At 50.5% G+C, this 26,166-nt stretch overlaps 1 protein-coding gene across 3 annotated transcripts; it reads left to right on the forward strand.

Annotated features, from left to right (window-relative positions):
• The first annotated feature begins 233 nt into the window (after window positions 1-233).
• Window positions 234-26,166, forward strand: TLE5 (TLE family member 5, transcriptional modulator). Of its 3 annotated transcripts, none has more exons than XM_044453461.1 (7): window positions 234-317; window positions 5,063-5,160; window positions 8,015-8,078; window positions 11,348-11,392; window positions 21,439-21,501; window positions 22,475-22,549; window positions 23,122-26,166. In XM_044453461.1, the coding sequence occupies exons 1-7, from the start codon at window positions 291-293 to the stop codon at window positions 23,341-23,343; spliced, it is 594 nt and encodes a 197-aa protein (XP_044309396.1). In that variant the 5' UTR covers window positions 234-290; the 3' UTR covers window positions 23,344-26,166. The 3 variants fall into 3 exon arrangements, with proteins under 3 accessions (XP_044309396.1, XP_044309397.1, XP_044309398.1); XM_044453462.1 differs by having other exon boundaries at window positions 23,125-26,166; XM_044453463.1 differs by lacking the exon at window positions 11,348-11,392.

The following is a 26,166-nucleotide window of genomic DNA, read 5'->3' on the forward strand; positions in this document are numbered from 1 at the left end:
TACGGCACCGGCACCGGCGGCCGGCCGGCCAGCGCCGAGCGGCGGCCCGTCCCGCGCCAAGCGCCGCCGCCCGCCCGTGCGCCCTCGCCCGTGCGCTCTCCCCGCAAGCGGCCTGGTGCCGCCGCCGCAGCTGCAGGGCTCGGCGGAGGGAGAGGAGAGCGCGGTGCCCACAAAGGCAGCTCGCCGCGTGCGCGCCCCGGCGGCCGCATCCCCCCGGCGCTGCGGCTGCAGCGCGACCCGGAGCCGATCCAGAGCCAGGGCGCGGCAGCCCGCTCGTTGTGGGCCCTGACATGATGTTTCCTCAAAGCCGGCACTCGGTACGGGCTGCGTGCAGAGGGGTGCGGGGCGGCCGAGGGGAGGGGGCTCGAGCCAGGGCGGCGGTGGGCGGCGGAGGGAGGGAGGGCTACCGCGGGGAGCGGCGCCCGAGGAAGCGGCGCCGGGCAGGAGAGGTCCAAGGGCGCAGCGACGCGGTGCCTTGCGGGGAAGCGGCCCAGCGCAGCTGGACGGGAGGGAGAGCGCTGCGGCCCCCTCCCTCCTGCCCCGCACGCGCCGAAATCGGGTTGGGGTCCGGGGCCGGATGAGGGGGTGCCTAGGAGATGCTCTCAGGGCTGACTCCGAGGAGGGGCAAGCCGGCTGAGCGCGCGCGCGCGCGCGCCGCTGCATTTGCAAAGGTGGCATTTGGGGAAGCGGGTGGGGGCGCGGGTTGCGTGCCGAGGCGAGGATTTGGGGAGCGCGGCGGGGGAGGGGAGAAGTGGAAGAGGGGCTGCGGCGCAAAATGGAGCGCCCGGGAGTGCAGTACGGGTGGGGGTGGAGAGGGGGGCTTGGGTTGGAGAGTTGGAACAAGCAGGCTCGGTTTATACGCCTGGAGGGGAAAATGGTCGTGGCGGACCCCGAAATCGGGGTGCGGAAAGAAGGGCGTGGGTCGTGCTAAGAGGAAGGAACAAGCCCAGGCCGGGATGGAGGGTGCACACGGATCCCTGTGCAAGGAAGCGCGCCGGGCCCTGCCTGCTGCCTGGATGGGCGACCAGTTCCAGGGTGAAAGAAAGGGAGGGCTATAAGAATTAAAATCAATGAGGGGCGTCTCTGAGAGACGCGCAGCAGGGGAGCGGGGGCAGCCTTACAAAAGGAGAAGGAGGAATGGATCATACTTTATGGAGAAACCGGGGTGCAGATGGTGGGGTGTGTGTGATGGGCATAGGATGATCCCATCCAGGAAAAGAAGGGGTTTGGCCCTCCCAAGTCCTGCTGACCCCCAACTTTGGTGTGGTCCCTCCCTACACACAAACACACAATTCTGAAAGGTTGAAATGTTTCTTCCAAAGGTCAGTTCTGGCAGTGGAATATATATTATATATATTCTACAATATGTATACATAAGCTGAAATATATGAGTATCTTTAGCCAGTTTGGTTTACCCTTGAACTCACCCCCCATGATGCCCCCCCAAACTACTATGTATCTATAATTTAAAGGAAAGAAATAAGAATAAGGCTGTGGAACATATAAAGTAGGTCCTATGCACTACTAGCTTTGGACACTTTAAAAAGTTTATAGCAAGAAAAAAAGCCCTTCTGAGCTCTCACCTTTAGTGGGATTCACTAGGGTTTCTAGTAGGAAAATCTGTGCCACTTCATAGTAGACACGCATGTGTGTGTATGTTCATGTGGTGGTAGTGTTACATAGTTCCAGGTTCTCACATTTGCATACCTGAAAATAAAATCCAAACTCCCTTCAGGTAGAAAACTAGAAAGTCTTTACAAGATGGTTTTCCAAAAAAAGTGGGGGGGAGTATCCAGAGAAAAGAAAAGTAATCCTAAAAATGGCTCTGCTGGATCTAAGCGACTCCCTTCAGGAAAACCCACAAGGGAGTCCTCACACGATTCCGTCCAGGGGAGGTTTTAAATATAATTGGAGCCACTCCAGTATACCAGTTTATATTGCCATAAATGCATCTCATCTGTGGCATAGGATCCAGGTGGCTTCCCCAGGAGAAGCACATCCTTGCAGGAAGGCGGGATGCTGCCTTGAGCCTTCCACTAGCTCCTTCTCGCCTACGCATAGTGGCATCATCTTTCTCAAGTTCTCGGCCACAGGTCTTTGCAGGGTCCTGCATCCGCCCAAACCAGGTCCCGTCTCCACAACACCTGCAGTCCTTGGCCACCCAATGGTGGAGAGAAAGGCGGAGCAGTTGCCTTGTGCCATTCCCAGAGAGAAAGGACTGGGAGAGGCTCTTGCTGGATCTTGCCTGCAGCACCCCTGGGGGTGTGGGGGAATTTGGGGCGACAAGGGGCAGGAGAGTCCCAGTGGACCTGGAGATGGTACAGCTCAGGCACAGGCCTGCCTCCCTGCCCTGCCTCTTCCTGAAGCTCCGCTCTGCATTCAGATTTTTGGTATGCATGTCGAAGCCCATCTGTGATCGGAAACTGGCTGCTCACACTGCTTGTCCGTTTCCACCTGGCAAGCCCTGACTTTAGGTGGGCAGGTTGCCCAGAGGGGTTTTAACCTGTGCTGCACTATGCTCCTTCCCCTGCTAAATGATTTAAGATTCCAGTCCTCATGGTTCTAAATTAAGGACTGCTTCTAAATGGGGATGCTATCAGGTCAGACTGTGACTGGGTCAGACTGCAATCATCCACACCCAGGGGCTGAGTGTGAGTTGTGGGGTGTCACTGAACCACGGGTGAAATGCAGGCTGGAATCCAGTTGTGCTAACAAGCCATGGTTTGCTAACCATGAAAACAAGCCATGGGGTGTTGTCGGTTGTGAACTGTGGTTGTTCACCACGGCTTAGTATTTCAGCTGGCTTCAGACAATAACCTTTCAACCCATCAGTGCAGATCCTCATGTTTTCTGAACTTGACGTTTGTTCCTCCAGCTTTGGGATTGGCAGCTGCGCTCCAAGGATTTAGGCTTCCTCCATGAGGGCTCTGTGAGAATCAAGGACTGTCCACCACGGAGCCATGGCCCGGTCCCCTCAGCAAGGGGTCCTGTTGGACATTTCCCCCAGACCGATACGGGTGTTGCTTCTGCACACTCTTCCTTTGGAGGTTCCTCAGGGTTCGGTTCTTTGCCCTTCATTTTCTCTCTCTGCCAGCACTTCCTGGATGATCTAACCCAATCCCAATATTTAAAAAATTACCCAATATTATTTAATATCACCTACCAGTGGTTCTCAGCTGTGCCTCTTTCTCACCTCAGTCCTGGCACAAGGATGTGCTAATTTCTGCTAAATACATAAATTAGGGCACATTGTACTGAGAAGGAAAGCCAGGTTCCAACCCTTTTGCTCTCCCCGTGCTGTATTTCCAGGGCAGAACTTGGGATGAAACAGGCTCCGAGCCTCCCAGGGCTTTTGGCTGGAAGCAGCACAAAACCCGCCCACTTTTTCCATTCTGTAAAGAAGTTGTTTACCTGCTTTTGGGTTGCAAGGTGAGGAAGCTCCACCTCGAATGTCCCTTTGAAAGTGGCTCATGTTGCGGGCCTGTGAAGGGCCTCAAAGCACCTGGCTACGAACCTTCAGCAAGGAAGGTCCACCCACAGGTTTCCAAAGATCAGGAAGACACTGGTGAGAAAAACATTTTTTCTGTGAGACTCTAGCAGGAGGGACTGGGCTTCTCCAACGTAGCGCCCTTTAGTTGTGTAGGGCCAGAACTCCCATCATCCCTAGCCAGATTAAGTGCTAGGTTGTCTGTGTTCCTGATTACATCAGCCATGAGGACTGGAATTTTGCTTTATCTTTAGGGAAAGTACCCTAGGCTCATGGTAGAGCACCCACTTTGCATAAAGAAGGACCCAGGCTCAGTTCCCAGCCTCTCCCTGAAAAATGATTCTGAGCAACGGGCGCTGGGGAGAAAGCTGTGCGCACAACCCTCTGAGATCTGCTTCCGGCAGGGTAACCCGAGAGTGGTCAGAATTTAGGGTTTTTCTCCAGAATCCCTGAGGTCCCACCAAGCAGGGCCAGGTGCAAGAAACCAAATTGCAGAATGATGTTTCTTTGAGCTCCAGGATTCACTTTCTGTGCAGGAGCTCATGCCAGAGTCATTTGGCATGCACACTTCTGTTGTCTGCACAGACTCGCTTGATTTTAGCAGCCTAATTTTGGGAGAGCTTCCACTGTTGCTGCTGTTAAACCAAGAGGAGCCAGCCATTCTGGCTGATCGATTGCAAATTGCCCGGTGATTTTGCAGTGGGTCCCAGTCCAACTTCTGTCCCCTCCTGCCTGGTGCTTGTGCACACAGGTGTCTGTGAGGTGTTTCAATGAGGCGTGCTTTGCAAATCCACACAGAGGGGAAGCCTCTTTGGACTTGTTGTTCTACCTGCGGAACACAGTTCCTGCAGGTAAAAAGCTAGGGCAAAGGGAAACAGATTTGCCCTTTGCTGTGGTGAAAAAGAGGTCTCGGTGAAAAAGAGGTCTTTTGAAGAAATGACCTAGGGCAGTGTTCAGAAACATGCATCTGCCCTCACTGTGCAACCTGATGTACAGCACCCCAACTTCCTGCAAATGCCTGGCAGGCAGGGCAGGTTTCTACCTCATCATTTTGTTGCCATCTCAAATTTCCCAGCTTCTTCTTGGCTACCACTCTCCAAATACTCTGTTTTCATTGTCCCTTTGGGGTCCATTTTAATGTTTCCATCCCCGGTGTTTTTTCCCCCCTTTGCTTTTTCAGTTGGTTTAAATTCCGTTGGGTTTCACAGGCCACCCTGAGGACTAGCATCCTTGAAAGGCAGCCTAGCAATATTATATAATCAGGGATATTTTAAACTAGATCTCTGCCCTGAGCAACTTGTTGAACTTGATGACCTAAATAGGGGACCCCTTCTGGTTCTGTGATTCTGAAATAGAATATAGGCAGATTCCGGGGTTGTTGCCATTCTTCAGCAACACATTTGGTAAGCCACCTTGAGGACTAGCATCTTTGAAAGGCAGCCTAGTGCTATATAACCCATAGAATCTGGTCAACGTCTGGCATACAAGCATTCCAAACCAAACAAAGTCAGTCTAGTCCTGATGTTGCCGTCCAGCTGTGGTCAGAACTTGTTTTTCCTCTTCCTGGTGTTGCAGGGTTCTTCACACCTGCCCCAGCAGTTGAAGTTCACCACTTCGGATTCCTGCGACCGCATTAAAGATGAGTTCCAGTTGCTGCAGGCACAGTACCACAGGCAAGTTCTCCTGGACTCCTTGTCGTCTCTCCCTGGGGCCCAGAAATACGAATGGCCAGAGCGTTTTTGACCCACAGAGGTGTGACTCTTGCCACCCTAGTGAGCGTAGGTGGTGCTCAGGGATCGTGCGAATGCATGTCCCAGGCTTCTGGAGTGTGCCAGGCTGTGGGCGGCTGGGGTAGGAAGGGCAAAGCTCGGAAAAGAACAGTGGTGTGGTGGTGAGGGGCGAAGGAAGGACCCTCAGTGGTGGTGCCGACGGATGTAGTACGTGCTCCCGGAATGAGAGCGACTGTGTGTGAAATTATTATGCTGTGATTTGGGGGCAGAAAAATCTGAAGGGTCAAATGGGAACAAAATGCTGATCCACCCCAGCCGGGGTCATAAGTGCAGGTTGGGGGACAAGTGGCTGGAGAGCAGCACTTGTGAAAGGGACCTCGGGGTGCTGGTTGGCTGCAGGCTGAACATGAGCCAGCCGTGTGATGCGGTGGTCAAGGGGGCGGACGCCACCCTTGGTTGCATAGCCAGAAGCGTGGCTTCTAGATCGAGAGAGGTGTCTCTGCCACTCTATATGACTCTGGTGCACCCGCAACTGGAGCATTGTGCTCAGTTTTGGCCCCTCATTACAGGAAGGATATAGCCAGGTTAGAGTCAGTGCAGCGAAGGGCCACAAGGCTGGTGGCCGGTTTGCAGGGGAAGCCGTATGAGGCGAGATTGAGGGAACTGGGTCTCTTCAGCCTGGAGAAGGGGAGACTCAGGGGGGACCTGTTGGCGACATACAGGTGTGTGAGGGGGTGTCACACGGAGGTGGGTGGAGACCTGTTCTCCCTGCAGAGGAAGGCAGGATGCACTCCAACGGAGCCAAGCTCAGGGAACCAGGTTCCATTTGGATGCCAGGAAGCACTTCCTGACAGGACCCCGAGGGCATGGAATGGGCTTCCATGGGAGGTGGATGAGGCCCCCTCGGTGCGGGTGTTCAAAGATAGGCTGGGCATGCACATGGTGGGCATGTCGTGAGTGGAGCCAGCTGGAGCCGGGGGTCAGACTAGATGGCCCAGAAGACCCCTTCTGACTCGCTATGTTTCTGTCTCTAACCACCCTTTGGCTCCCTGCTTGCCTCTGGATTTGTGCATTGCAATGCCCAGCATTCCCAATGTGCAGCTTCATGAGGGAGGGCACCTGGTTTGGTTGTCTTGCCCAAGTCTCTGAGCACCTGCAGATGGCTTGGTGATGACCTGGACTTTAGTAGATTCCTGGGGGATAAAAGTATTGATGGCTTTAATAATTCTGGCTATGTTGAACCTCTAGCTTTAGAAGCAGTCTACCTGTAGATGTGGGTTCCCCACCTCTGGGAGACTGGAATAAATATAATCAAACAAGATGCCCCAAGCTGTGTTGAAAATGCCAAAGAAATTTGAACTTGTATAAGGTAACTCTGTGGGCCTTTTACTGGAGAGGAAATCCCACTGTGCTGATTGGGGTGAGTGTGTTTCACACACAATTCTTAAAATGAAGATTAGAAGTGCTCTTATCACCCTTGCACTGAAATGAACGGATGAAAGACGGGGCCCTTCACGCAGTGCACAAATTATGAAATTCACTCCCATGAGATATAATGAGGGCCTGTGCTCCATTTGGACAGTTTTAAACAGGGATTAGATCAGATTAGAACAACCCATGGAGGATTAAACCTATCTATGGTTACTAGTCCTCGTGATTCTATGCTGCCTCCCGTATTAGAGACAGTATACCTTTGTACCCCACTTACAGTTTAGGTGGGTTTCTCAGTTAGGCGACCATCCCTTTTTGGTGTGTCACAAGATTAGCCGCTGCTAGTAATGGCCTTCTCACTCATGGCCCCATATTGGGGATTGCCCCCCCCCAAATAAAAATCTCATTTGGAGATTTATGGATATTAAATGTAATGAAGGTAGTATGTAGACTTTACAGGGACAATTCTGCCACTTTGGAGGGGAGAAGGAGAACTAAGACCAAAGGTACTCGGTGAAGACACGGGTACTTTGGGGAAGGAGCCCGTTCTGGGGAAACAAATCCTTTTTTTGGCTTCCTAGCTCAGCCAGAATTTGGAGACCTAATTTTGATCTATAGTGCAAGGAGCTTGGGGATGAATCGAATACTGCATGAGATGGCGACTGCAGGTACCACTGGAACTGTACTATTAAAAAATTTCTGTCAAATACGACAGCTTGCTATTTTCTCTTTTACTGAATCAGGGTCAATGTCAACTGCGTCTTTGCAGTCATTTCCATTTCATTTTCAAGAATGATTTATATGTGTTTGTTTAGACTCAATGCCAGGATTTTACAAGCAGCCATCACTCAGTTCGGGCCTTTCCCTGTTTGGTTGGGTGAAAGATTAGCCACTACTTTGGTTCTGTGACAGGGCCTTTTCAGTGATGGGGAATACCCTCCTGAAACACCCTCGTTTGGCCCTTTTCTGACTGATGGACACTCAGGAGTCACTCTGTTGGAATTGTTTATTTGTTGGTTGCTGGATTTATTTAGCTTTCTATTTAGGACATTTAAATGTATCAGATTAATTGTTCACTCATATGCAAGTACATGAAGTTTTTCTTGACTTAAAATTATTTGCTGAAATACCAAGTGAAATCCTGTTGTTGTTGTTAATTTTGTCCTATCCTTCATCCAAAGAGCTCAGACTAAAATGCATAGTTCTTCTCTGACCTTGATTACATCTAATTTTTACAACAGCACCACAAGATAGGCTAGGTTGAGAGATATGGTGGCACCAAAGATCAGTGATTTCTTTAACAAATTTGCAATGACGTCTTTCTCCCTTTCCTTCCTCAATGTTTTTTGGGGGACCCTCACTGCAGCCTCAAATTGGAATGTGATAAGCTGGCAAGTGAGAAATCAGAAATGCAGCGTCATTACGTGATGGTAAGTTTAGCTCTCCGGAAAGAGAGACTTTGAAATGTTTATGTTAGGAAACCATGACATGCATATCATTAAATGTCATTTGGTTTGTTTTGCAAAGCAGCCATGTATATAATTTTCCGGTCCTAAAGCAAGAAGCTAATACCCCTTGTGAGAATAAACAAAAGAAGTAGGTTGCAGCTATAGCTAAACCATTAGCCTACCTGGGTAAAGAAGGTAAATAAAAATGAATATAGCAATTATTCTTTATGACTTCTTAATGAATGCATGCTTTTACATGCTAGAAGAGAAAGCTTTTGGTTAGTCATATTTCCGTGGTCAATTACTTGAAGGACCTGTTGATGGGAACCATGGAGAACAGTTTGTTTTAGGAAAACTAAACTCATTAAATTGGCTAAATGATGAAATGTCTGTCCCTAATTATTTTTCAAATAATTCAAAGGATGTTGTTCAAAGGATGAAGGGATTCTGACTTGAACCAAGTATTTTTTGATGTATTTTAAAACTTTTGTATACCAGCCCATCACTGACATCTTGGGGATGCTTCAGAGTGCCGGGAAAAATGAACTAAGATGTTTTGGAGTGAGTGGGGCCGGATGAAGACTGGCTTGATTTGTTGGTTGCTTTTCACTTGCTTAAGGACTAGAAATTTAAGGAAAGCAAATAGGGCTATGGCTTGAGAAACCTCAAATGCCAGATTAAGGTTTAGCCAAAATGCCCCTCAGAAGTTCATGAGCTTTTTTCCCTTCCTTTGATTCCAGAAGAAGAGCAGTTACACAAAGGTTTTGGTATCCTGAATGTATTAATAATTTGCATAATTTATTCAGAAAGCAGAATTCTGCTCTTGGTGGTATGGAATTGGCAACCGTTTGCTTTCTTTGTGTGTTTTTAATCTAAAAGCTCAAAGTGGCCACCGTTTGGGTAGACTCAGTGTTCTCCTTGGCATAGGTGGGGTAAGGTCGCCGACTGTATTTGCGACAGTCGCTTGATGGATTTTTATTTTCCTCCACCAAGAAATCATTAGCTCTGACAGAAAGGATTGCTAGAGCCAGGGAGAGGAGCAGCCGTACCTTCCCTGGAGTGTGGAGATAAGAGCAAAGGGGAATGAGTGTTTTGTATCTCCCAGGAAACAGTTGGCTTAAAACTATAATAATCCTAGTAGGACAAGCATCCCCCTTTTCATTCCCTCCTGTGACTTGCTTTGTATAAAATGCACCTCAGTTCCATCACCAGTGCAGAAAAGCCACGGAATGCAGGTGCGTGGGTCGGGGGGTACAGAATGGAGCTGCACAAGAATTTCTGTTTTCATTTTAAAAAGGGGGAACTTCCTAGCCCCTATGACCTCAGTGCCCATGAGCTCAGCAAGAAAAAGCAGCTGAATAAGATATCTGGTGGTTGGATGGGGAGAGGGTCAGAGCTTTTGTCTCTCCACACACACACACACGCTGCCCAAAATGAGCAAGGCAAATAAATTGCAGAGAAGAGACAATGGGATCTCTTTTTGTCTTTTTAAGAATGGTGCTGATTTGGCAAAAAGAACCCTGCAGAGTGACTCAGGTAAATGCCCAAAAGTCCGTGTGGGCGAGGAGGTTTCCCAGCATGGCAGGGAATCCTGCATTATTTTTGGGTGAAGAATTAGGAATCCCTTGGCTCAAGGGAGGAGTGGCTTGGTATCAGAACCTGTGTTTGTATACAGATGTTTCTGGCTTCAGTTGTTTGTTTGTTTGTTTGTTTATAAAAAGCTGTTATAAACCATTCAATTAGCTGAAAGCTCTCAACAGATACATCTCCCAAGTAGGGCTGGGAAGGACCGCTGTCTAAACCCCTGAAGATCCAGTTTTCAGTTGGTATTGATTATTTTATTATTTATTTAAGACATGTTCATAGCATTCCTATTTAGTCAATGGATCTCAGGACAGTTTACAACATATTAAAAATTAAAATATCACATACACTGCTGTGCTAGGTCCTCTAAACTGGTCCGACTTGATCCAAGGTAGCTTTCTATGTCCCCATTTTTATCGCCCGTCAGTGAGAATCCTGAGGACTAGCCACATGCATAAGTGTTGGCCATAGCTCGGGGGCAAAGCACTGGTTTGCATGCAGACAGTCCTGGCTCCCAGGAAAGAGCCCTACTGGAAAATTTGGAGATCATGGCCCATCGTTTTCAACGGTACTGGTGCACGGAGGTTCTGACTCCTTGAAAGGCACATTCCAGTGCTTCCAAAAAACTGAATTTCTGTTAGCTGTGTAACACAAAGGGCAGCTTCCTTTGCCCCTGAAGTGGAGTGCATATCCCAAAGCCTTTGGGGGCGGTACCTAGACCAGTGATGGCGAACCTTTCAGAGACCGAGTGCCCAAACTGCAACCCAAAAGCACTTATTTCTCGCTAAGTGCCAACACCGCAATAAAACCCGAATACGGATGTTTTAGTTTAGAAAAAACAACTCACAGCCAGTCCAAGTAACACACACACACGCCGTAGGTTCACCACCACTGCCCTAGTAGAAGATTTTAACAACTGGCTGTTTATATTTTGGCGGTTTGTGTCCTGTCTAACTCTCCACCGTGTGTGTCACAACCTGTGGTTGAAGCAGAACTAATGCAGCTCCTGCTGTCCTTTGGATTTGTGTCACCTGGATAATTTCGCTTCTTTGTGGCTTATGCCCGTTTCCTTTTCAGCTGGTCGTAAGATAATTGGCCAACACCGGCCTGGCTAGAACCCCCCGCCCCCCCCCACACACACACTGAGAGACCCCTGGGGGTTCCCTAGTGCTGCATTTTGTCCCATGGAAACTTGTTTCCCCAAAGCCTGGTGGCTGCATGCAGTGGGGATTTTTTGGGGGGGGGGGGCACAGCACTAAGAGAAAGGCAATCCGAGACAGGCAACCCTCTGAAAATATATTTATTTAAAACTTCTCTATACCATCCTATCACCGACATCTCGGGACAGTTTACTACAAATTAATACAGTAAAATAAAAATAAGTAGCAGATGAACAGCATCCGATGTTAAAATAAAACCACTAAATAAAATATCAGAAAAAATCCGCTGACTGTGCATGGCATTTTGATCACTTCGCTTCCTTCTTCTGCAGGTGCAAAGGATTTGGGGGCCGCCCTCTTTGTAGGGGTGCAAGGGGTGCCCCAGGAATGCAACAATGGCTAGAGAAACTTTGGGCCCTTGCCGCAAGCCAACTTACATGGTTTTGTTTTTCTTTCTCCCAATCCCAATCCAACTCCACCCCGTTGGCCTGCCTGCCCCACTTCCAGTATTATGAGATGTCCTACGGGTTGAATATCGAAATGCACAAACAGGTGAGATTACAGCACTTATTTCTTGTAACGGTTTTACTTGGTTTGCACTGTGGGGAAGCACATACCTGGTCATAGAATCATAGAATACAGGAGTTGGAAGGGGCCAGGAAGACCATCCAGTCCAACCCCCTGTTGCTGCAGGACACCAAATTAAACCCTCCCACTCGGATGACTTTCCAGTTTCTTTGTGAATGTCCCCAGTGTGGGAGAGCCCCCCACCTCTCCAGGCAGCTGCTTCCACAGCCGTATTGCTCTGACAGCGAGGAAGCTTTTCCTGATGTTCAGCCTGAATCTGGGTTGCTGCAACTGGACATTTATCAGTGAGAAGATACCCGGCCTTCCTCTTTATGATAACCTTTGAGGGGTATCTAGAGGGATACCATGTCCCCCCTCAGTCTTCTCTTCTCAAGGCTGAACATGCCCAGTTCCCTCAGCCTCTCCTCACAGGGCAGCGTTTCCAAACCCTGGATCATTTTTGTTGCCCTCTCTGACCCTGTTCTCATTTACCTGCATCTTCCTTAAATCTTGGTGCCCAGAACTGGACACAATATTCCAGGTGAGGTCTGACGAATGAGGAGCATAGAGGAGCTACTACTTCCCGTGATTTGGAAGTAATACTTCCGTTAATGCATCCCGAAATAGCATTTGCCCCTTTGGCGGCTGCATCGCATTGTTGGCTCATGTTTAGCCTGTTGTCCGCAATTACTCCGAGGTCTTTTTCTTTTTCAGTTCTGTTGAGCCTCGTGTTCCCCATCATGTATTGATGCCTTTGGTTTCTTTTTCCTCGGTGGAGGACTTGGCACTTGTCCTCACTGAATCTCATTCTGTAGATTGCAGCGCATTGTTCAAGTTTATCAAGATCCCCCTGGGTCTTGATTCTGTCTTCTAGGGTGTTTGCTATTACATCCAGATTTGTATCATCTGTGAATTTGATTATCCTTCCTTGTACTTCCGCATCTAACCCATTAATGCAGATGTTGAAGAGCACTGGGCCCAGGACTGAACCCCGTGGCACCCCTCCTGTTGCCTCCATCCAATTTCAGGAGGTGCCATTGAGGAGCAAGCTTTGTGTCCAATTGAGCAGCCAATGCTCGATCCATCTCCTGGTGTTTCCATCTAGTCCAGTTTCTGCTAATTTGCTTAGCAGGATGTTGTGTGGTGCTATGTCAAAAGCTTTGCTAAAGTCTAGGCAGATTCTACCCACAATGGCCTCTTTGTCCATTTGGAAGAATACCCAGTCGAAAAATGAGATTGATTTAGTCTGAGAGGATTACTTTTTGATAACCCATGCTGGCTTTAATTAATCACTGCATTTCCTTCATGGTGCTTGCAGATAAAATTTTTAATAATTTACTCGAGGACTTTTCCATGCATTGACGTTAGACTAATTGGTCTGTAATTCACAGGTTCGTCTTTTTTACCCTTTTTGAAGACAGGGGCAACATGAGCCCTTCTCCAGTCATCTGGCGCTTCTCCTGTTTTCCAGGATTGATCAAAGATAATTGTCAGTGGTTCTGAGAGTTCCTCCGCTAGCTCTTGTGTGACTCTGGCCTGGAGGTGATCGGGCCCTGGAGCTCTGACAGTATTTCTTCCACCTAGGAATTCCTTGAGCATTTGTCTGTCAATCTTGGGGTGCCATCTCTCACTTCCAGCTCACACTTCCTCTTGATGGCAGATTTCCTTGTGGGAGAAGACAGAAGCAAAGTAGGAACTGAGCACTTCTGCCTTCTCTTTGTTCTCTGTTACCGCTCTGCCACCCAGTTTAAGTAGCTGGATGCCCTTCTCTTTCTTTTGGAATTCTACAACAAGGTTTCGAGGTGGCTGGATGGAGGGGGTGCAGTGGATGTGGTTTACCTGGATTTCAGCAAGGCCTTTGGCCAAGTGTCCCATGATATCCTGGTGCAGAAACTGAGGAGTTTTGGGATACACAAAGCACTGTCCGGTGGATTACGGCAGGGTTGACTGACCGAAAGCAGAGGGTAACCATTAGTGGGGAATCATCGGGATGGTGGCCAGTGACAAGCGGGGTCCCCCAGGGCTCTGTCCTGTTAAATCTTTACATCAATGACATGGAAGAAGGGGTGAACAGTCTGCTGATCAAATTCACAGACAATACTAAAACTGGGGCAGTGGCCACAACTGAGGAGCAGGTACTTCAGATCCAAAGGATCTGGACAGACTATGGAAGTGGGCAGGAGACAACAGGATGGCGTTCAATGTGGATAAGTGCAAGGTCTTGCACTTGGGACATGGGAATAGTTGTTATAAGTACAGGTTGGGGGACAAGTGGCTGGAGAGCAGCACTTGCGAAAGGGACCTCGGGGTGCTGGTTGACTGCAGGCTGAACATGAGCCAGCCGTGTGATGCGGTGGTCAAGAGGGCGAACGCCACCCTTGGTTGCATAGCCAGAAGTGTGGCTTCTAGATCAAGAGAGGTATTACTACCACTCTATATGACTCAGGTGCGCCCGCAAGTGGAGTATTGTGCTCAGTTCTGGGTCCCTCGTTACAGGAGGATATAGCCAGGTTAGAGTCAGTGCAACAAAGGGCCACAAGGTTGGTGGCCGGTTTGCAGGGGAAGCTGTATGAGGCGAGACTGAGGGAATTGGGTCTTTTCAGACTAGAGAAGAGGAGACTCAGAGGGGATCTGTTGGCGACATGCAGGTGTGTGAGGGGGAGTCACACGGAGGTGGGTAGAGACCTGTTCTCCCCTGCAGGGAAAGGCAGGATGCGCTCCAACGGAGCAAAGCTCAGGGAACTCAGGTTCCATTTGGATGCCAGGAAGTCCTTCCTGACAGTCAGGACCCTGAGGGTGTGGAATGGGCTTCCACGGGAGGGGGTTGATGCCCCATCGGTGAGGGTGTTTAAGGACAGGCTGGACATGCACATGGTGGGCATGTCCTGAGCAGAGCCAGCTGGACCCCGGGGGTCAGACTAGATGTCCCGAGATCCCCTTTCTGACTCACTCTGTTTCTATGTTCTTTGTTCTGGATGTATCTTGAGAAGTCCTTCTCATTGTGCTTAGCCTCCTTTGCTCTTCTCATTCATTTCCTGCTTTAGTCTTCCGGATGCAATTCCTGTTATTCCCTGCTATTTACTTATATTCTTAGATGGCCTGGCCACAAAATAATATATATAACATAATACAGTGGTACCTTGGCCTCAGTTCATGACCAAATTGGGTCACGAACAGAAATTTCATAAACATTTGCTGCAGGTTCCGAACTCCGCATCGGGTGACAGTCATGAGCACACCTGCCTTCCCTGCACAGGTGCGATCACGGTCATGCTGGGGGGGGGGGCCAAGCATGGCTGGAGTTGTGCCCGTCTCCCCGCCAGCACACCCGCGATCCTGCCCGTCTCCCGCCTCCCCAAGCACAGCCCTGGTTGTGCCTGCCTCCCCCTTCCAGCGCGCCTGCGATCGTGCCTGTCTCCCCACTCCCCCAGCACAATCGCTGGGGTGGCAGGGGAGATGGCCTCCTTCTTTGTTGTTCTTTGTCACTTTGCTTCAAATTTTTGTGAGTAAAAAAAAAATAGTTACAGAATGATTAACCTTATTTACGTTGAACCTTATGGAGAAATTCAACTTGGCTCATGACCAATTTGGGTTGCGACCAGAGTCCTGGAACGGATTAAATTCGTGAGCCAAGGTACCACTGTGTAGTGTAGTGTAGTGTAGTATTATATACCAATAACTTTGTTTTTCTTTATCTGGAATACTGTGTCCAGTTCTGGACACCAAGACTTAAGAAAGATCACGTAAATTAGAAAGGGTCCCGAGCAGGGCAACAAAAATGATCCAGGAATTGGAAACACTACCCTGTGAGGAGAGAGTGAGGGAACTGAGCAGGTTCAGCCTTGAGAAGAGCAGACTGAGGGAAGACAAGCTTCCTCTCCCTAAGTCCCTCAAAGGCTGTCACAAAGAGGGAGGTCAAGATCTCTTCTTGCTGATGCCAGAGTGCAGGATGCAGAATAATCAACTCAGGTTGCGGCAACCCAGGTTCAGGCTGGTTCAGGTTCAGTTGGGCAACAAAAACTATGCAGGGCTTGGAAACGCTGCCCTGTGAGGAGAGACAGAGGGAACTGGGCATGTTCAGCCTTGAGAAGAGAAGGCTGAGGGGGACATGGTATCCCTCTCTAAGTTGCTCAGTGGCCACCTCAAAGAGGAAGGTCAAGATCTCTTCTTGCTAATGTCAGAGAGTAGTACATGACGGCAGTTATGAGAAATAATGGACCTTTGGTGCGATGACTCACACGGCTGGAGCTCTGCAATGGATGGATACAGCCTGTTCAAGAAAAATAGGAAGGACAGAAAGGGAGGGGGAATTGCACTCTGTGTGAGAGGCACACATACCTGCACAGAAGTTCAAGAAGAGGAACTTACAAGCCCCACTGAGAGCATCTGGCGAAATTTAAAGGGAACACAAAATAAGAAAAAAAGGATAGTTATTCTCATGTATAATGGGTCCACCAGTCAAAAAGGGGACAGGATGCAACCCTTGAAAAGCATTTTGTCAGTGCTTCCAACCATGTCTTCCTGGAGGACTTCAGTTTCCCTGACATAAGCTAGGAGATGAATTCTGCCAAGCTTGGCCCCACAAGAGATTCCTGACACGTGTTGCCAACAACCTCCTCCAGGAGAAAGCAGGGGAAGCTGCGAGAGGACCAGCTACCCTCCATTTAGTAGTAACTAACGGGGATGGCCTGGTGGACAGAAGCACAAGTGCGGGCAAGTGACCTTAAGGGGAAAGGTGTCCAAGAGGGGTGGAAAATCTTGAAAAAGTGGATTCTCCAAGCACAACTGCAAACAGTTCCATCAAGAAAAGAGTGTAGAAAACAGCAGAGGAAGCCCTTGTGGCTCCACAAAGGATTCTGTGACATCCAGAAAGAACGAACGAACTTGTACAGGAAGTGGAAGCAGGGCCAGGCCACGAAAGAAGAATTTCTTGCAAGTAGCAGGGAATTGCAGAAATTGTGTCCAGAAGGCTAAAGCAGGAGATGAACTGTGAACTGCTAAGCACAACGAGAAGGCCTTCTTCAGATACATCCAGAACAAAAGACATGAGAGGGAGCCAAGGGTGACCAGCTATTTCAACTGGGTGGCAGAGGGAAAACAGAGAAGGCAGAGGCGCTCAATCCCTCCTTCGCTTCCGTCTTCTCCCACAAGGAAACCTGCAATCAAGAGGAAGTTCCAGCTGGAAGTGAGAGATGGCAGCCCAAGATTGACAGACAAATGGTCAAGGAATTCCTAGGTGGAAGAAACACGTTCAAAGCCCGATCACCTCCAGGCCAGAGTCATACAAGAGCTAGCGGAGGAACTCTCAGAACCACTGACAATTATCTTTGATCAATCCTGGAAAACGGGAGAGGCGCCGGACGACTGGGGAAGGGCTCATGTTGTCCCAGTCTTCAAAAAGGGGGAAAAAAAGATGAAGCTGGGAACTACAGACCAGTTAGTCTGACATCAATCCCTGGAAAAATTCTGGAGCAAATTACTAAAATCCATCTGCAAGCATCTTGAAGAAAATGCAGTGATGAATAGGAGCCAGCATGGGCTTATCAAAAAGAAATCCTGTCAGATTAATTTAATCTCATTTTTCGACTGGATATTCTTCCAAATGGTCAAAGGGGACACTGTGGACAGAACCTACCTAGATCTTAGCATAGCTTTTGACATAGTGCTACACAACATTCTGATAAGCAATTAGCAGAAACTGGACTAGATGGAAAAACAAGGAGGTGGATCCAACACTGGCTGCTCAATCGGTCACAAAGGGTGATCCTCAAAGGCACCTCCTGAAATTGGACGAAGGCAGCTGGAGGGGTGCCACGGGGTTCAGACCTGGGCCCAGTGCTCTTCAACATCTGCATTACTGGTTTAGATGAGGACATACAAGGAAGGATATTCAAATGTACAGGTGATACAAAACTGGACGGAATAGCAAATACCCTAGAACTGGGGTCCTCAGACTTTTTAAACAGGGCACTAGTTCACTGTTTCTCTGACTGTGGGCGGGGAGCGAACTTTAGCTTAAAAAATATGAGCAAATTCCTATGCACATTGCACATATCTTATTTATAGTGCGAAAAAAACCAGGAAAAAATACAGTATTTAAAATGAACAATTTTAATCAACATAAACTTCTTAGTGTTTCAATGGGAAGTATGGGCCTGCTTTTGGCTGATGAGATGGTCAGTGTCCGGTTACTTATTCACACCTCTCTTCCTTATTCATGGCCAAGGCATGTGTGCGACAGGGGGAAGAGCCGGCGTGCGCGCAGTTCACACTGGTGAGACGAGCACAGCAGCAGGAGCGAGCCAGAGCTGGCAGAGAGAGCAGGCACATGCGCAGTTGAAGGGAGCTGTCACAATTTGGCGTGTGCACCGGCTCTTTGCTAGTCTCCAAAACTGAAAGCGTTTCAGAGTCCGAAAGCTCTGAGGCAGGCCGGATAAATGATCTTGCTGGGCTGTATCTGGCCCACGGGCCATAATTTGAGGACCCCTGCCCTAGAAGACAGAATGAAGATCCAGGACAATCTTGATAAATTTCAGCACAGGGCTGAAAGCAACAGAATGAGATTATTATTATTATTATTATTATTATTATTATTATTATTATTATTATTATAACATTTCTATGCCGCCCCTTGCCGAAACCTCGGGGCGGCTTACAACATGATAAAATACATTGAAATACAATAGTACATAATAAATTACCATTAAATATAACAATACAAAAAATACATTGATTTACAAATACAAAATTAAAATTATCAGTATAAAATAAAAATATAGGAGGAGAAAGAGAAGGAAGAAGAAGTTGCCCTGGCCAGATCATATGTTTTAACAATTGAAATGATGTTTAAATAAAAAGGTCTTTACCTGGCGCCGAAAAACCAGTAACGACGGTGCCAGGCGGACCTCTTTGGGGAGTGAATTCCATAGGTTGGGCGCCACCGCAGAGAAAGCCCTCCTCCGGGTACTTACTCTCCTAATTTCTTTCATGGAGGGTTCCCGGAGAAGGGACTCTCCCGCAGATCTCAAAGGGCGGTCGGGCATATACGGACGTAAGCGCTCGTTCAGGTAGCCAGGACCCAAGCCGTTTAGGGCTTTGTAGGTCATAATCAACACCTTGAATTGGGCCCGGGCTTCAATGGGAAGCCAGTGAAGCTGATGGAGGACTGGAGTCATGTGAGCATAACGCCCCGTCCCCGTCAGCAACCTGGCAGCTCTATTTTGCACCAATTGAAGTGTTCGGACTGTCTTCAGGGGAAGCCCCACATAAAGTGCGTTACAGAAGTCTAGGCGGGAAGTCACCAGCGCGTGTGTCACCGTCACCAGGCAGTCGTATTCCAGGTAGGGGCGCAGCTGATTAATCAGCCAAAGCTGAAGGAAGGCGTTCCTCGCTACCGCTGTCACCTGAGCTTCCAAAGAAAGCTCCGGGTCGAGGAGTACTCCTAAGCTGCGGACCTTATCCCTAAGAGGGAGTGTTGCACCATTCAGGACCAGGTCAAATCCACCCTCTCCGAAACCCGATCCGCCAACCAACAGGACCTCCGTCTTGTCTGGGTTGAGTTTCAGTTTATTGGCCCTCATCCATTCCCTTACCTCGGCCAAGCACCGGTTCAGCACAGCCACTGCCTCACCTGGATTAGTGGAGAATGAGAGGTAAAGCTGGGTATCATCAGCGTATTGATGATTCCACAGCCCACACCTCCTGATGACCTCTCCCAGCGGTTTCATATAGATGTTAAATAGCAGAGGGGATAGAATGGAGCCCTGTGGTACCCCATGGCATAGCTGCCATGACGTAGAGACATGGTCCCCCAGCACTACCTTCTGGAATCGACCGTCGAGATAGGAGCGGAACCACTGCAAAGCAGTGCCTCCAACCCCCAATCCCGCAAGTCTATCCAGAAGGATACCATGGTCGATGGTATCGAAAGCCGCCGAGAGGTCCAGAAGAACCAACAGGGATGTACTCCCCCTGTCCTTCTCCCTGCACAGGTCGTCGTACAGGGCGACCAAGGCAGATTCAGTACTGTACCCGGGTCTGAAGCCGGACTGAAAAGGATCCAGATAATCAGTTTCCTCCAAGAGTGCTTGGAGTTGTCCCGCCACCACTCGCTCCAGCACCTTGCCCAGAAACGGGATGTTGGCCACAGGTCTATAGTTAGTGGCCATCTCTGGATCCAGTGACGCTTTCTTCAGGACCGGTCGTATTACCGCCTCCTTTAAAGGGGCAGGCACTCGACCCTCCCTCAGAGAAGCGTTAACCACTTCCAAAATCCAGGTCCCAATCCCGTGCTTGGAGTTATTTATTAACCAAGACGGGCAAGGATCCAATAGGCACGTGATGGGACGTACTCTTCCAAGCACCTTGTCCACATCATTGGGCCGCAATAATTGAAATTCCTCCAGTAATTTTGGACCAGACGGTGGCATTGGCGACTCCTCAGAGACCTCTGATTCATTAGTGGAGTCCAGCTCGTGACGAATCTGAGCGATTTTCTCCCTGAAATGCCTGGCAAAGTCGTCACAGCGGGCCTTTGAGGGTGGCATCGGATCTTCCTTAGGACCCGGGCGAACCAGGCCTTGCACCACTCGAAAAAGCTCTGCTGGACGGCATTGTGAGGAGGCAATGGAAGCGGAAAAAAACTTCTTTTTCGCCGCCTTCACCGCCACAGCATAGGCCCGATAGTGGGCTCTCAAGTGTGTTCGGTCAGATTCATCCCGTGATTTCCTCCACCTACGCTCTAGCCGTCTCCCAACTCGCTTCATCGCCCGTAATTCAGGTGTATACCAAGGGGAAGAGCGGACTCTGCCCGGTGGGAGAGGACGCTTAGGAGCGATTGTGTCCACAGCCCTGGTCATCTCTCCGTTCCACAGTTCGACCAGAGCCTCGACAGGAGCACCAGTCTTGTCAGCCGGAAATTCCCCCAGGGCCCCCAGGAATCCATCCGGATCCATCCGGCTCCGGGGGCGGGCCCATACAATCGGGTCCGCACTCTTATAGAGGGAGAGGCCGCTCTCGAGCACAAACCTCACCAGGAGGTGATCTGACCATGACAGGGGAGTCAAACATAAGTTCTTCACCCTCAGGTCATCCTCTTCCTGCCCCGTCGTGAATACCAGGTCCAGAGTGTGTCCACGTTCATGGGTAGGGCCAGTGACGTGTTGAGACAGGCCCATGGCCGTCATAGAGGCCATGAAGTCCTGAGCCGCCCCGGTCAGTCCAGACTCGGCATGGAGATTGAAGTCCCCCAGGACCAACATCCTGGGGGTCCTCAACACCAGATCCGAGACGGTCTCTGTCAGCTCAGATAGGGAGACTGCTGGGCAGAAAGGTGCACGGTACACCAATAGAATCCCCAATCTGTCTCGTTCGCCCAACACCAAGTAGAGGCACTCCAGCCCTGGTCTCAAAGGGACCGGAAGACCCGTGAGAGAGATGGAGGCTCTGTAAACCAATAAGGACCAATAAGGAGATTCAATAAGGACATTTTTTTGGAGAATACTCAGTCTTAAAGATGAGATTAAATTAGTCTGACAGGATTTCTGTTTGATAACTGCCATGCTGGCTTTTATTAATCACTGCATTTTCTTCAAGTTGCTTGCAGATGGATTTTTTAATTTGCTCAAGAGTTTTTCCAGTGGTTGACGTCAGACTTACTGGTCTATAGTTCCCAGGTTCATCTTTTTCCCCCTTTTTTGAAGACGGGCAACATGAGCCCCTCTCCAGCCGTCTGGCGCTCCACCTGTTTTCCAAGAGGGAGAATCGCGTGGTCACGTTCCCGCAGAGTTCCCATGGTCGTGCTTTTGTCCACAAGGCCGCCCCTGTTAGTTAGCATTAATTCGAGGATAGCTGATCCTCTCGTAGCTTCCTCCACCTTCTGCTGGTTGTTATTTTTTTCTTTCCATGAGGTGAGCAGACCTGGGCATTCATTCACAAGATTGCCATAAGATGGAAATGACTTGACAGCACATCACAACAACAAATCGTATTTCTGCCCTGGGTTGACTGGCATTCTCTGTTTTTAATTTCAGGCTGAAATCGTCAAGCGGTTAAATGGGATTTGTGCTCAGGTGTTGCCGTACCTTTCCCAAGAGGTAACCTTGGTTTTGGAATTTGTCTTCGCAAACTTACTGCATTCAGAAGTTTGGCGGTGCCAAGCCACCTCACAGAAACCCCCGAGCCTATTTGTCCAGTAAGGCCCGAAGCATTCCCGGTGCCTGAGGTGCTGAGATGCCAAGCACCGGTGGCCCTGGGAAACGTTATTTTCCCGTGCAACAGGGTGCTTTGGGATCTGTGCCTCCTTCCTGGGGCCACATGGTCCCTCACTGCTGCACCTCCAGGGAGTCCCCTGAAGAGGTTAGAGGTCTCCTGGGTGCTTGAACTCTTGGGAGCCATAGGAAATTGCAAGTCCCAGGATGCCCAGCAAGCGTAGAAGCGCCGTTTTCTTCTGAGCCAGGAAATTCGTGGCGCTCTTAATTTGTAACTCAGCCAGGCATTAACCTGCTGCAGAAGATCATATTCTGTGCCAGGGGACCTGAGCTTCAGCCACGTCCTTGCCTCTTACAAGCTCTCTCCCGCTTGGTTCCTTCTCCCCGTGAAATCGGGGTCCTTTGTTCCTCTAAATCAGGACAGGGCAAGTGGGGGACGAGACAACCCATGCCCGCTCCCCGCTTGTTTATTTATTATTATTTATTAACGGTTTTTATATGCCGTCTCCTTGCAACATAGCCTCGGGAAGGCTCGCAAAAGTAAATAAATAATAACAATTACAATTGCAATCTGGAAACGCATGTTCCTCATAGCCTTGGCAAGCATCTACATAGGCAGTGCCAGCCAGTTTCCCGTCAGTCACAAAACCACGCAGAACACCTCTCAGGGCCAGGAATTAGACTCCAGGATGCCCCAGCAGGCCCTGTAGAAGCAGGGGTTGCCCCCTTGCTCTCGTGCTCCCCCTTCAGCCCCACCCCACGCCTCTCCGAGTCCTGTTCCTCCCTGCTGGCCGCTGCAGCCACTCCTCTTCAGCAGCCCACGTGGGACCCACGGTGACTCCGCTCTCCCTTTCTCTAGCACCAGCAGCAGGTCCTTGGAGCCATCGAGAGAGCCAAGCAAGTGACTGCCCCAGAGCTGAACTCCATCATCCGGGTCCGTGGCGCTCCGCTCAGGGTCTTGGTAGTGGCTGTGGGGTGAGGTGCAGGGAGCTGGGGTTTGTTGCTGGCTGCTCGGGAGCCTTGTCGGGTGGATGCACTGGGACGGGCCGGAGGTCCACATCCTTCCACTGGTCTTGGACCTGGGAGCAGCAGTGAAGTGGCAGACTGAGCCAGAGGGCACCGGGTTCAAATCCCACTCATGTTCTGCTGCTGCCGCAGGTAGGTGACCAGGCCTCCCAATCAGGCTCGCCTCACACAGAGAGGCGACAGGAACCCTCAGGTTTATCCTGCTGCCGCAGGTGGGTGACCAGGCTTCCCAGTCAGGTTCCCAGTCAGGTTCCCAGTCAGGCTCGCCTCACGCAGAGAGGCGACAGGAGCCCTCGCCTCTGTATCTCCCAACAGGTGGCCATAGAAAGAGGGGACCAGACTCAGGAAAAGGCCCCTGGGCTGTACTAAAAAGAAAAGGACAAGCACCTCTCGCTTTGGCAACGGTGGTGCTGACATATCCACGCCACTCACGCTCCCGCCTCCTCACCCCCACCCCCCCGTTCTCTCGTTTGCCTACAGCAGCAGCTCCAAGCGCACCAGCTGTCCCAGCTCCAAGCACTCGCCCTGCCGCTGACTCCGCTGCCCATGGGGCTGCAGCCGCCCTCCCTCCCGGCCGTCAGCGCCAGCACGGGGCTGCTCTCCCTCTCGGCCCTGGGCTCCCAAGCTCACCTCTCCAAGGAGGACAAGAACGGTCATGACGGAGACGCCCACCAAGACGACGACGGGGAGAAGTCGGATTAGACGGGTTCCGGGGTAGCGGGGTGGGGAGGAGCTCACAGTGGGGGCAGAAGCGGAGGGCAACATTCACTCCTCCAGCACGGGGCTGCTCCCAGTGGGGGGGGGTGGCGGAGCACGCCCGGACTCTCCCAGGCTCAGGGCTGGCGCCGTTGCCCCCCCAGCCTCTGCCGCACATGCTGTGGCCTCCCCCGTCTCCAGTTCTGGCCACGTGGGAAATGGCCACTGCCCCCCAAGCATGGCTTGGTTGCCCCAGGGTCTTCTGTCTGTGTGTGTGTGTGTGTGTGTGTGTGTGTGTGTGAGGGGGGGTGCAGGACTAAGACGGGGATGTAGCCCCGCATTTTAAATCCAGTTTCTGAAGCTCCATGCTCAGCTCGGCGGAGCTAAAGCCCCATCTCCCCTTGCAGTGGGATTCCTTGTGAAGGGTGGCCGGGTGGTGGCTACCTGTGCCCCCAAGCTGCAGGGGTGCCACCTTAAAGGGGGGGGGCGCGCTTTGGGATACGCCTGTGCAACTTCAGCATCACGCACCAGCTGCCAGGTTGGGAGAGCAGCGCATTTCTCGGTGCTCAGCCCGTGTGGCCGAATTCTGTCATGCCCGTTGGAGCTCTGACCCCCATATGGGTGGCCCCCTGAGGACGCATCGGGGCCTGCCGCTGGATTTGGTGGCAGGCAGCGGAGACCGGCAAAAACAGCCGTGGGCAGTCCACAGGGGGTCCTCCCCGGGTCCTGGCATCAGCCGGCAGAGGGTAGGTTAGGATTCCCCGGCTGGTTGCTGCGAGCCACACAACAGACGGGCAAGCTTTGGAGGCTCCTAGAAGAACATTTCTGCATTTTCGAAATTGGTCTGCTCGCATCTCCAGCCTGGTAAATTCTGGCCGACAGGAGTGCGCCACGGCAGGCCTTTTCAGACAGAGGGCCTTGAGTGGCCCATGCAAGCCGAAACCAGCCGCCAGTAGCCAACATCACCCAGGGAAATACTCCTGCTGGGAAAACCCTTTTCCCACCAGGGAGCAAGGAATTCTGCCTTGAGTGGCAGTCACTGCTAGTGAAGAGGTCCCGGTTTTGTGTCCATGCACATCTCAGGGCTGCTCAGACGTGGATTGGCGATGCGTCCCAGCCCGTGGGGCGTGGTTGGCACTCCGCTCGTCCTCAGGTGCCGGTTTGCATCCGGCTGCACCCCCACGGTGCTCGTTCGCAACTGGTTTCCGAGTCCTGTTTCATAGACGTGTTTAACAAAAAAGACCTGCACCCGAAGTGACCCCCATGAGCAGAGTGACCCCATGATGTCTGCCCTGTCCACTGGCCAGGAGACAGTTTGCCTAGGAGGTAGAGCCCTGTTCCCAGTTGGCCATTGGATCCCTTCTGTGTGTAACTTTTAACCCATCAATTATCTCCTCCTCCAGGTTATTCAGACGGGGCAAGAAGATTCCCCCTGGGTCTTGCAGGAGTTCCTGCTGGCTTCAGCTCTTAGTGTGCGGGCATAGGACGTTGCGCATGGGGCCACAGTCTCTCCTCCCCTGGCCCCGTGTACCCCTTCTGTGGTTTCCCAAGCTCTATCCCCGTCTGAGAAGGGGAACATTTGTGCAAAAGGAGCTTCAGGCTACAATACGCTGGTTGGTTTTGAATTTGGGGCCCTGTAGCTTTGGCTCCGCCCACAGTTGGGACGGGTGGCCCCCGAGGGTCTCTCCGGAACAGAATGCGGCCTTCAGCTGAGAGAGGTTCCACACCCCCACTCTGTTCCTCCGCCACGGATAAAATAACCCCCAAGGAGAAGACATGTGGGAATCCCCACCCTGTTCAGCCACAGTGGGACAGTGTTGCAGGTGGGGTTTCTCCCCCCCCCCGCACCAACAGTCACAACCCCCAACTCCCTCTCACCCCATGAGCCCGAGCCAGCCGGTGCTGCATTCCCACCCGCGCTCCGATCGCGCGGCTTGCTCTGACCACCTGGGTGTGCTTCCTGTGCGCAAACATTGGATGTTTTGGGGGTGGGGATCCATCACAGAGCCTGCTACCCCCCCCCCCCAATTCTCCACCATGCTCCTTTCGTGTCCCGGCTTGGACCACCAGACACCCCCTCCTGGTGGTGAATTCCTCCCACGCCACTGCTCTCTGTTGCTTTCTTCCGCGTAATGTTTCTGCAGTATCTTCTGCTGAGGTTCAAGAAGCTGTCGTGACTTCCCATCCCTCCCCCAGCCCCCCAGCACTGTTTTAGAGGATGTGCACCTTTTGTCCTTATGCATGTAACTTGTTTTTAAAGTAGCACAGAAGCAAAATTTTTATATATATAAATATATAAATATATAAGTCCTGTATCCCCATATATCTCCGAATTCACCACTCCGTCTGCATCTCTTCCCCAGTTTCCTGGTGAATTTGTTCTCTAACATTCAGTGGCTGGCTCCTTTTTCAATATGACTTTTTAGGAGGTCTCTGTGGGGAGGGGAATGGAGGAGAATGAAGGGGGGCAAAAATTAAAACATTCTCACCCCCCTCCCCCCAGCATTGTTGCTTTGAACTCCCTGTTGATGTTGGGTTTCTTTGTTCGTTTTCAAGGAAAAGATACTGCAACTTTTATCTTATCTTTCTGAACACTAGTTTGACCTTTTTTTCATTTAACAAAAGAAATTTCACAACAAAAAGAAATTTTTCGTGTTTGTATATATTCCTTTAGAGAAAGAGAGAGAGAAAAAAATCTTGTTTGCTTCATGGTCTTTATTAATCACTTGACCTATATTAAGAGGAACTGAGAAAAATTAATTCTGTATTGAAGATGTCTTAACCTGTGCCTTTTCAAATAAAGACATCAGATGGTTGGTTAAACAGTGA

This window comes from Varanus komodoensis, unplaced genomic scaffold (genome assembly GCF_004798865.1).
Source record: "Varanus komodoensis strain SLA01 unplaced genomic scaffold, ASM479886v1 scaffold79, whole genome shotgun sequence".
In the NCBI taxonomy this organism is placed as follows: domain Eukaryota; kingdom Metazoa; phylum Chordata; class Lepidosauria; order Squamata; family Varanidae; genus Varanus; species Varanus komodoensis.

Excerpts from the sequence above, each read along its gene's own strand:
- TLE5 (XM_044453461.1), top strand. The coding sequence starts at position 291 with ATGATGTTTCCTCAAAGCCGGCACTCG. Across the intron at positions 5,161-8,014 it reads CTGCAGGCACAGTACCACAG|CCTCAAATTGGAATGTGATA; the intron begins GCAAGTTCTCCT and ends CCCTCACTGCAG. Across the intron at positions 11,393-21,438 it reads ATATCGAAATGCACAAACAG|GCTGAAATCGTCAAGCGGTT; the intron begins GTGAGATTACAG and ends TTTTAATTTCAG.